Source organism: Eutrigla gurnardus (genome assembly GCF_963514095.1).
Source record: "Eutrigla gurnardus genome assembly, chromosome: 12".
Lineage (NCBI taxonomy): Eukaryota > Metazoa > Chordata > Actinopteri > Perciformes > Triglidae > Eutrigla > Eutrigla gurnardus.
This window is the reverse complement of record NC_139926.1, coordinates 9,838,173-9,850,159: the sequence shown is the minus strand read 5'-3', so window position 1 is coordinate 9,850,159 and position 11,987 is coordinate 9,838,173. Positions and strand designations below refer to the sequence as shown.

Genomic DNA, 11,987 nt, shown 5'->3' with positions numbered 1-11,987 from the left:
GCAATCACAGATGATGCAGAGCCAGCGGATGCACCTACTGTATGATGAGGACTACACCTTTGATGCTGGAGGATCAGGCTGGTTATCTGTTGCCCTGCTGCTAAAACACATCATCAGATTTAACTGCTAGCTTTGAAGAGACAATCTCAAACATCTTCCTGAGACGAAACATGAAAGCAGTCGTGAGGATGCAGTAAAAAAAAAAAAAAAGACGTGGCTGCGGAGACAGATGCATACAAATGGGAAATTGAGGAGAACCGGGGTGAGGAGAACCGGTGTGTACTCAAACTAAGGAGAACAATTCTCCCTAATGCCTACTGAGGAAGCCTCCTCCATCCTGATGTCCTCACTCTCCTCTTCTTTGGACACTCTCTGTCCCCCCACCTCACGACCAGCGCGATCATCTCACGACCAGCGCGATCATCTCCCTCCCCTCCCTGGCTGTCCGAATCTCTGCGAACCAATAGATCAGTGTTGCGAGCGTCAAAGAGAAAATGGAAGAAATCGGGACAGGATGAGGACCTTGCTCACTACCATCACCTCCTCTCTGACTTCACCTCAACTGTTTCGGCAGCTAAATCTGCCTTCTACCTGGCAAAGATCAACTCTTCCGCCTCCAACCCCAGGAAACTCTTCTCCATGTTCTCCTCCTTCCTCACCCCTCCGTCCCCTCCCCCTCCTTCCTCCCTCACTGCTGATGACTTTGCAACTTACTTTACCAAGAAAGTAAATGACATTAGCTCCTCATTCACTCCTATAACCTCCCAGAAGACATATCCACTAACTCTCAACTCTGATGGTCTTACCAGCTTTAGCCCGTTCACCTCTGAAGACATTCACACTTGTTACATCTCACCGTGCCACCACCTGCTCCCTCGACCCGATTCCCTCCTCTCTTCTCCAGGACATCTCACACGACATCTTGCCATTCCTCACCACCCTGATCAACTTCTCCCTCACCTCAAAAAAAACCCCACCCTAGACGCTACTGACATCCAAAGCTACAGACCTGTATCTCTTCCTTTCACTCCACTGAGACGGCCCTCCTCACAGTGACTGAGTCCCTGCGAGACGCCAGAGCCTCATCCCACTCCTCCGTTCTCATTCTCCTCGACCTATCTGCTGCATTCGACACAGTCAACCACCAAATCCTCCTCTCCACTCTGGCTGAACTTGGCATAACTGACTGCTCTAACCTGGTTCATATCATACCTGACAAATCGCACCTTTCAGGTCACATGGAATGGTTGTATGTTCAAACCCTGTTCTCTGGACACGGGTGTCCCTCAAGGCTCAGTATTAGGACCGCTTCTGTTTTCATTATACACCAGATCATTGGGCTCTGTAATCACATCACATTAATTCTCCTACCATTGTTATGCAGATGACACCCAGCTATTCATCTCTTGCAACTTGCATTTCGGACTGTCTGGCTGACATCTCCGTCTGGCACATCACCTCAAGCTTAACCTGCAAAACCGAACTCCTCTTCATCCCGGGGAAAGACTGCCCTCGCATGGACCTGTCGGTCACTGTGTCGAGGGCATCACAGTATTGCCTTCTCAACTGCGAGGAACCTGGGTGTAATCCTCGATGACCAACTATCCTGCACCCCCAACATCACTGCTGTGGCCCGATCCTGCAGATTTGCCCTCTACAATATCCACAGGATTCGGACTTTCCTCACAAAGGATGCAACGCAACTCCTGGTCCAAGCACTGGTCATCTCCCGCCTTGACTACTGCAACTCTCTCCTGGCTGGACTCCCGGCCTCGGCGACTAAACCATTGCAGCATATCCAGAACGCTGCAGCACGCCTTGTCTTCAATCTACCCAAATTCTCCCATGTGACCCCCCTCCTCCGTGACCTCCACTGGCTCCCTGTTGCAGCACGCATCCAATTCAAGACGATGGCACTGGCCTTCAAAGCCATCAATGGAACGGCACCATCTACCTTCAAACACTGGTCAAACCACATGCCCCGACTTCCATATTCTTACCTTTAGCACTTTGATAACAGCACTGTTGTTCTTAAGGTACGAGGACCTAACACTTATTTATTGTGTACTTGCAGCTTATTATTCAAAATAGTTTTTTCCAGGCAGTGTCTTGTAATATTTCAAATGTACTCTACTGTTGAATGCTATAACATTACTATACCTTTTCTATACTGCAGTATGAAATGTTGGCCAGTGTCAGTAGCATATTATTCTCTTATTGAAAGCTAATCTTTCATCAGCTTTTATCTTCTGGAAATCATTTAAAAACACGTCTGCAATAATTCCGTTGTTCAAGCCACATTTTCCCTCACAGGAAGTGTCTGTGGTTTTATTCCGAAGAAAAGAAAGACAAATAGTTGTGGCCTGTGAAGTTATCAAGTCCACATTTTACTTAGTTATGGTTACAATGCTCTTTCTGCCAAAAGCCAACTTGCCAAAGTTATTAGTTTGTATTCCTTGAAATCTATCAAATAACATAATAATTGTTGCTTCAGGGGCCCAAAACCACAATTTAAATGATGACTGATGATGACAAACCCACAACCCTCCTACATTTTTCAGTAGCTTGTTTTTCCCTTTGCAAGGGCACATTTTCGAGTTTGACGACAAAGCCTGCGTGCTAATGTATTGATATATGCATTGTGTGACTTGATTTCCCAGGACTCTTTCTAGCCATCCCCTTTATTCAACACTGTGTTGCTCCAGAAAACAAACTGCAGTTAGAAAATGAGTGCTTGTACTTGCTGCTTTGCACAGAAATAGTATCTCCGTGTCTGTGGCGACATTCTACTCACGGAAGTATGCTGCTTTTCATTGTAATCGGATATCGGTAACTTCCAACTGCTGAGTCAGGCCCTTTCTAGTCTAAAGTGTTTGACCGGCGCAGCCAGGTACATTTCATTACTGCTGACTCACAATGGAGGATCAACAGGCAGCGAAAGAAGACCATTCAACTTCGAGTCCCAAGAAAAAGAAACACAAAACTAATGGAAGTGAAGAAGGAAAGTCATCAAGAAGCCAACAAGGGAAAACGACGGACCTCCTTTCAGTGTGGAGCATTTGAAGGCATCACACACATGAGACAGTCAACAATGTTGCCTGCAGTTCCATCTACCGCCAAAGAGGTCGCTAGAAGCAACGGATCTCAAATCTTACGGATTGCCACTTTAAAGTCCCAGTCGGCAAGTCCGGCGGATCGAGGGCACTCTGTCAGATTGTGAATGTTTACTCTTATGCCCCTCCCCCAGGACCACCGAGCTCCTTCCCCTCGACTTCGTTTCCTTTGAAATCCCTTAGATCACACCACCTTTGAAACGCGGCTCCGATGTTGACTCTGGTTTTATCACGGGCACCGTCGCAATCTTTCTTTTTTTCCTTATTTCCACCGGTGTTTTCTTTTCCTTGGTTGTTTTGGACCTCCTCGTTTCGGTTTTTAACCGAGGAATTAGAAGCTTGTTGCTATTTCCCTCCACCTCCCCCCTGTGATAGTGGTACGACCCGAGGGGGGAGGGGCTCTGTGTGTGCACGAACACAGCCCTGCGTGCTGATTGGACAGGATGATCCGGGCACTGTCAATTTTTGCAAAACAAACAACTACAAACAACAAACAAACAAGCACGTAGAGGCACGTAGAGGCGTGCTTTTTTTCTAAAACCGGATGATTTATGGTGTTCTATAGGAGCATAGTGTTGGCTTCAGTGAATATGATCAAACAAATGTTGCCGATTGGGACTTGAATGATAAATGTTATTTACACATTTATGACAGACTGTCAATGTTGCATGCAAGACACATTACCAACAGCGTTCAAAGACCCATCCATCCACCGTGAGCACGACAGGACGTACATAAATACTACAGGCCTGACTCACAATAGAGCTTTGTTTGCTTGCATGTATGAGCGATCCATTTTTATCCCAGACGTGTGAAGAAGCGCCTCCTACTCTCCTAGTGTAAGCACATATAGATGGAATAGTGAATAATGCCTGGAAGACATGCAGCAGCCATAGTGTGGGCCATCTAGAAGAAATACTGTAACCTTCCTGTACCCACAAGCTGCTTCCAGTCTGGATGAGATACCTCCTGGATGAGTGCCAGGCTCTCCTGCAGGCCGACAGGACGACCTTGACCGGTAGACAGAGTCAAACAACCGCAGCTCTCCTCCTTACTCCTTCTGTTGAGCTGAGAGCATGAAAAACACATTTGCAGCTGTGGTGGCGTCCGTCCCGTGGGACGCACAGTGTCTAAACAAGCACAAAAACCTTTCTGGCCTGAAGGGCAAGGAGTGCCTCCGGGATTCTGTAGTGATGTGTACAGGCAAACAATATACACATAGTGAAAGGAATGCTTGTGACAGGTTACTATGAGTGCTTAAATGTCTTTGGGTCCAACTGAATGAAGGCTCACATCAATAATTTGCATGCAGTGATGCAACGGTAGCTATCGTACCAAAATACAAACAAACAAACAGGCAACATGAAACTCTTATTGGCCGATGCCGTTCCAAAGCCAGTGTTTAATAAGCTGTATGTGTCACTATGTGGACGAGACTGGGACCGTTCTTCTATACGGCAACAGCAGGCTTGGCTTTAACGTCGCTTTCCTAAATTAAAATGAAATATAACAAAAAATATGTAGATATGGTATCTGACTGCTCCCAGATCAATAAACTGTATATATATATATATATATATATATATATATATATATATATATATATATATATATATATATATATATATATATAGTGAATTTGAGTTTGATATATATATATATATATCAAACTCAAATGATTTGCATGAGATAAAATATATTTCGTGCAAAGTTTACATTTTCTTGAGGCTGAGAAAAGAAAGTCAATGAAGTATCCACAATCACAGTGTTAATCCTTTGGGAACCATGAATATCCAAAGCAAATTTCATATAAATCTATTATTATCAAAATAAATTGCTCTGGATGAAGGTCTTTGACGGACTTTAAGACAGACCAACATCACCGTCTTTGGGTCAAAAATTGGTGACTTGAAGCTACAAAATAAAAAATATAAGTCAACCTGAAAAAGACGAGAGTTCTGCTTTACAAAGGAAATTAACTGGAATCCACTACAATGCAACCTATCAGCATGTTGGCCTAGTTTTCTTTCTACATGTGTTGTGGGGGTCTTGAGCACCCGGAGGGGGTTTGATGTGGTCATGTGATTCAGTATAGGCCTGTGCATTTCCATAGCATGAACGACTCGACATATCTTTCTTTGTCTGCTGTCAAAACACAATCGTGTTTCAACCACTACATCTGTTTTCACACAATATGGCAGGGTAAGACATAAGTCATATATCCACTGTTAATTATCTGAATTATTCATTCATTTGTTCATATATATATATATATATATATATATATATATATATATATATATATATATATATATATATATATATATGTGTGTGTGTGTGTGTGTGTGTGTGTGTGTGTATATGTAGGCCTATATATGTTTCCATGCAGCTAATTAGCTATGTGGCTTGCTAAAGCACAGGTGAAATCAATGCCATTAACGACGACTCTGTTCCATCTCGTGTCCCAGTTAGCCATGGTGACAGCGAGCCAGCGTGCACAATGACACAATGAACCTCAATGAAACGCAGACGTCTTCAACCTTTTCCTCACATGTCGAAGCATCTCCCGTGAAAATGCCCATGACATCAAATGAATGCTATTCCTTTAGTTCACATGATGACGGGATCAACGTAAGAAGAAATGAAATACTCCTGGAGAATGTAAGTCCAACGTTTGCTCTGTTTGAGCTGTTTTTGGTCACCTGAGAGAAAGGCCTATCTCTTTGGCTGCTAATTGCTCCTCTCTGTGTAGGTCCAACCCAGTCTCATGGCGGTCGAGAATTGGTCACAAATGCAATCTGTTGGTTTTATGTACACAAATATTCCTCTTTTTGGTGAGGCTCCTTGTTAGTGGTTGACACACATTAAACACATCTTTGTGACTCTGCGATGGCCAAAGCTAGTGTGTTAAATATTGAAAAAGACTATGGTGGGTAGGGAGGTGGACAGGTCAAACAAATACAGGACTTTCAACCTGTGTTTGAGGCCGCCAGTCTTAAAGTATTGTTTCATGACGTTTCCCTCAACCTCTCTGGGGTTTTGAAGCTAAAACCCAACTTATTTTAATGATGTTGTCCTGACAAAAAAACTTGTTGCAGGCACGATGGATACTTAAATGAAAAAGTCCTGCATTAGTTAGAAATTTGTGCTGAGTGAACTGTAAAAAATCATGTGAAGAGACTGCTGTTGTTAGGCAGATGGTGTAAAGTGGGTTTTTAAAGGTAAAACCAAAGAAGAAATGAAGTGGACAAGCTGCCTTCTGCAGCTGAAATGACACCATGAGAGCGGTGAGAGTGAACCAGAACAACACAGTCGTAGACCTCAGCTAAACAATGAGCTGAAACTTGCTCTAATTCTCCGTAAAGCTGAGAGGAGCTTAGATACAGGTGATCCATTATTACGATTCATAATAACGCAGATCATTTGTTTTCCTCTTCTTTGCTTCGTACACACATCTTTCAAACATCCTCCTCCTGAATGTTCAGATGAGTTCAGTTCCATTATTTAAAAGTCTAACCCCTGACCCACATTCAACACGGGCCACCAGGCTCAACATAAACCTCCATCTCTCAATCTCAGCGCTGATTGGACGGCGGAACTCGCTCGGGAGCGCGCCGGCGTGGACACGCTCGGCCCGTGTTTCCAGGAGAGTCTCCCGCGTGGTCGCGCCTGCCTCCAGCCCCCCTCGCCTCCTGCCATTTTTTCCCCCATAAGAAGCTTCTCAAGCTCGACCCCGTCAGAAATCTGTGTCGGGGCGTGCCCGCCAGTGGAATGCGCGCCCCCGCTGCCTCCCCCTTGCAGCTCCCGTCCGGCGCTAATTGGAGTGCAGCACTGATGCAGATTATAAAATGTAAATACTTGAAGCTTTCTCTGCGTGTTTTTGACGGTTATTTGTTGTGTTTCTAACCTGCGGGGGAGATGAGGAGGGCTTCTCTGCAGGCTGCGTCTCTCTGCACATAATTTCATCCTTTTTTCTTTTCTTCATGAGGATGAAAACTCAACATCGCCTTTTACTTGGAACAACTTCATCTTTCCGTGAGGGCTGAGGGGACAGCAAGTGTTTCATTCTTTTTCCTACCTCGTATTTTATTTCTGTTTTTTGGCGGATTCTGCTGAATATAGATTTTTTCCTGCATATTGTGATTGAACTCCGAAGAGGATCGGCCCATTGACACAACGAGCTCCTGTTCCACCTCGTTTAGCCTATTTCGTTTGGATTTTTTTTTTATTTATTTTTTTTTTCGTGTAAGATTTAAAAAAAAAATGTTTTTAGTGTGTTTGCGGTGCTGATCTGGAGGATTCTATCAGAATATCGTTGGTGGCTTTCATGTAGCGGAGGAAGAGGCTCTGTGTGTTTCTGAGGGATTCAGCGGAGGTTTATATAAGAAGAGCCGTCATGTATGCAGGGCGCAAGCGGAGAAAACCCGTTCAGAGAGCGTAAGTTCGTTTTATTCAGATATTTTATATCTTGTCATTCCAATAATATTCAATGGAAAAAGCCTCGCATAAAATGGTGAAGTCGCCCCGGCGAATGTGTGTGAATTGTGGTAACTCCAAGCCTGCTGCACCGCAGAACATTTAAAGAAACCTGTTCCCTCATCGATTTAGAGATTTTTATTCGTTTGTCTCTTAACGCAAATTAATTGTAACGCACCTGCGTCATGATAACCTAAATCTGTATAATCATAGTTTCTACTAGGATGTTTAGTGATGTTCCATCTTGAAAAGAATACGGTGGAAGTGTTGTGCGCGTTGTAGAATGTCTTCAAAGCCTGCGGATAAACGCAGGCCTGACGGCGGCCTGATTCTAACCTTCAACACTTCTCCATGTGTTTTTTCAATGTTTTTTAACTTTTTATTTATACAGCTATTCTGACATCATGTGCAAAAAAACCCCCGAAAAGAACACACTTAAAAAAAAGTCATTCTTTTTATTTTTTTCAAAATGTCACGGAGTCACTGGGACCCTCATGCAGGTTGCGCCATTTTCTGTCAGAACGCCCTTCAGGGGACCAGAGGGACCTTTTCCCCTTGCCAGGTTCTTCTCATTGCTGTAACAAGCGGCCGTTTCTTAATAAAACGAATGAAGTCCTTTTTTTTTAATTAATCATATTTTTTATTGTCGTTTTAAGATTATTGGACCCGTTTTTGACTTGATTGTTAAACCCAGAAAAGTATTTTTCCCCCCAGCATAAACATTTGAATTTAAATCCCCAGCAGTGATGAGATCATCCAAATTAAGGTTATTATAATGTCTGAGCAGCTGCTGGAAAAGCTCCAAACTGTGCACAGTAAGACACAAGAGTCAGACAGTACTGACCTGCTGTTTAAGTGACGGCAGCTCCAACAGGCTGCAGGTTCATGTCTTTTTACTGTAAATCATAACATGAGGGAAATGTTGACTGTTTCCATTTAAAATGCTTGAATCATGGGAACCAGTTAAATTTAGGAAATGATAATTCCTTTTAAAGAAGGTGTGTGTGTGTGTGTGTGTGTGTGTGTGTGTGTGTGTGTGTGTGTGTGTGTGTGTGTGTGTGTGTGTGTGTGTGTGATCTTTCAGTGGATTCATTATAATAACATCTTTATAATAACAGTTAATACACAAAAGGCAGGTCAAATGTGCTGACATCCATCACTCATGTGGAAACAGATCTCCATTCATATTTATGACCAGTGACAACAGAGAAAAAGAAATGGAAAATGCTTGTCATTTATATATAAAAGATTAAAATGGAATGAAAATGAAAAATTGGAGATATTATCTGAAATTGTGATTTTAACCCCCTGTTTTTCTTTAAGATATGAAACTCAGCATATATATATATATATATAATATATACAGCATGTTTATGCTGGGGGGGGGGGAAATACTTTATATATATGACCAAAAGAAAAGAGTCTAAATGATGTATTATTATTATTATTATTATTATTATTATTATTATTATTATTATTATTATAATTTATAATCTTGTTGATCATCCAGTTTATGTTGCGAGATAATAATTGGAATAGTAATTATCGGACAACAATGATAAAGTAATGGGTCGGTTAAGAATATATAAATTAATACAACATGCAGAGACTTGGCCAACCAAACACAGAATGTCAGAATTCACATTAAATAATTTTCTCTGTGCAAAGACCCCGGTTATCGTTAAATCATCAGATGTTTGCTGTTACTGCATTGCTCGTTTATGACCTCAATGTTTTCAGAAACATACTTTACTCACTGTTTAGCAGAATGACATGGGTTGTGACCTGGTCGCTGAGCAAATAGTCTAATTTTACAGCTACACAGTACACAAAAGTATGCTTCTGGAAACAGAAATAGAGATGCTAAGTCCCGCCCCTCTCAAAATATGTACGATGGTCAACGGCAAGAGACGAGATATTTTTTTTATCCCATTTGACCGTTTTAATTTTGCCATAAATTACACACATGATGTTTGCCAATTAAAAAAATAATTAAGTAATAATTAAGTTCACCGTCTTAAGTATAAGACGGTGAAAATACAAAGGCATATTTGGAAGACTTTACACCCAAAATGTGGCTTTTCTCTCTGTGTGTTCGGTACCAGGATGTAACTACTGATAAAGAGTCAGCATTTGTTCCATTACTAATGGAACGTAGCTAGCTAGCAGGCCAAGCTAACAGCCGTTTTGGTGACGTACATTGTGCGACATGTAATTCACTGAGCAGTTTCACAAAACTAAATGGTACTACAATAAACTGCGACTTTTTTTCCTTGCAAAATAATCTTTTATAACAGCCAAACATCATATGTGGCACAATTCAAACAGAATAACAACCATATGTCTAAAGCCTCTCTAATGCAATACCAGAATATTGATCGATGTTTGATCAGCGCTGCCTTTGTTTGACAGTTGATCAGAGTTTAGAGCTTCACAAGCGATGATTGACAGCTGCTCTAGAGATTCCTCAGCTCTGATTGGTTGGTTGCAGGTGGAATGTTGCAAATGCCATTAGGAGACTAAAAGGAGGCAGATGAACCAGATTTTCTTTTCACAGATTATCTTTCATGGACTGTCAGGATATAGAGACAGTTTGAGTAAATATGGCAGTTGTTTTTATTAAACCAACTGTAGCTTTAAGCTGAAACACATTTTCCTCTGTTAATCATTCCCACAGTTGTTTTTTCTGCTTTTTTATTGACATTCTTTGTGTGTGTGTGTGTGTGTTGATTTTCTCATACCTTACTTATTCTTACTTTTATCATAACTTACTTATTCAGTTCAATGGGTTTGCAGTCTGAAGAGAGTTTTAAAGATTGGGGTTTTTCTACCAATTTTTTTATAGTCTTTATAATCTTCAGAGGGTAAACATATATTTTTTTTAAAAACTGAACAAATATAGTAAAATTGATAGAAATGTTTTTCTCAATGTTGATGCTGTGAACATATTAAAATGTTTGGATCAATTATTGTTCCAATATCCAATATTCCAAAATAGTATTTTAGATTTCTTTCTTTTTTTAAATTTTGTGCCATTCGGAATCTGACATTTCATCACTTGAGTGAAATGTTTACATTGTTGTGCATCACTGTCACACAATTCCCCAAAATTCAGTATGAGTCAGCATTTCTTTAATTGTTTGCCTTAATAATTCACAGTAGTACCGTGTCCTTTTTATGGAATGTGCACATACAAAAGTAAGCAAAAGGGTTATTATACCATGTCTAAATATGTTCAAACTCTCAAATCTCCCTAAAAATTCATAGCATCTCAAAAATGAGTTGATATAATTTCAAAATTTTATATTATAGATTAGACTAAAATCAATGTACGAATAGTGTTTTAATAAAACATCTGGCGTACCACCAAGGTGAATTTGTTATAATCTCAAAATCTGTCCCTGCGCCCTCAAAATACAGCCTGGTGTCCTAAAATGATGTTCCTAAACAACAAAACTCTATTGTCAATTGTATTTTGACAGGAATGTGTTTTCCTTCAAATTCTGTTTGTATTTGACGTATGACAAATACGTTTCTAATAAAACTCTTCTGAAGTCTGCCTGGGGAAGAAGTCGGGGTCGATGAAAGGGTCAACACAGGACTTTAAGGCAGGAAACCAATGTTGTGTATACTGTATGAAAAAATATGGGAAAACTTACTTATTTTAACCCAAACTATGTTTTCCTAAACCTAACAAATGCAAATAAGTTTATTGCATTTTTGTTCCATTTAGTTTTTTTTTCCAATTTACAACCACATATGTAATTACAGTGACCGTAATGCAGGAACGAATATGTTTCCCTCAAAGCGTAATAAGACTGCTGTTCAGCTGGATGGGAATGTTAATTTGTAGGTGGGTTGCTAAATAATCTTAACCGAAATTGGCCTCCTGGTGTAAGAATGAAGGAAAGGAACCCGACGAGAAGCCGTATTTTAAATGAGCTTGGGGTCTGAGTGACGACTGATGACTTTGTTGTGACCTCTTCTTGTATTCTCCATCAGGGTGAAGCAGGCACCAAGTGAAGGGGCTAAGTCCAACCCATCCAAACGGCATCGAGACCGGTTGAACGGGGAGCTGGAGCGCTTGGCCAGCCTGCTGCCTTTCCCCGAGGAGGTCACCGCCAGTCTGGACAAACTCTCCATCCTCCGCCTGAGTGTCAGCTACCTGCGGGCCAAGAACTTCTTCTCTGGTAAGTTTACTAGAGAATGGGAGTCCTTATGGCTTGGCATATACCAGGATGGGCTCTTGGTCTTACTTAATGTTGTTCTGTGTTGTGACACACAACAAAGCTGCTCATTCATCACATCTGACATCCTGCAGTTGAAATCTCTCTTAATTTGTTCGCTATCAGGTTGGTTCTTCTCTCTTCAGTCACATGGGCGCATTTGATCACGTCT

The 11,987-nt window shown here is 41.4% G+C and overlaps 2 protein-coding genes across 2 annotated transcripts in view; one reads left to right on the top strand and one right to left on the bottom strand.

The window, feature by feature from the left end:
• The window catches only part of LOC311021713 (uncharacterized protein), a 441,358-nt gene that overhangs the window by 118,541 nt on the left and 310,830 nt on the right, over window positions 1-11,987 (bottom strand). The window lies entirely within an intron of this gene.
• LOC311021712 (aryl hydrocarbon receptor-like) overlaps window positions 7,015-11,987 on the top strand; it is a 36,922-nt gene continuing 31,949 nt past the window's right edge. The window contains exons 1-2 of the mRNA XM_084022456.1: window positions 7,015-7,550; window positions 11,592-11,779. Coding sequence (XP_083878582.1) covers window positions 7,510-7,550; window positions 11,592-11,779 — 229 coding nt within the window. The 5' untranslated portion in view covers window positions 7,015-7,509. The remainder of the gene's footprint in view (window positions 7,551-11,591; window positions 11,780-11,987) is intronic.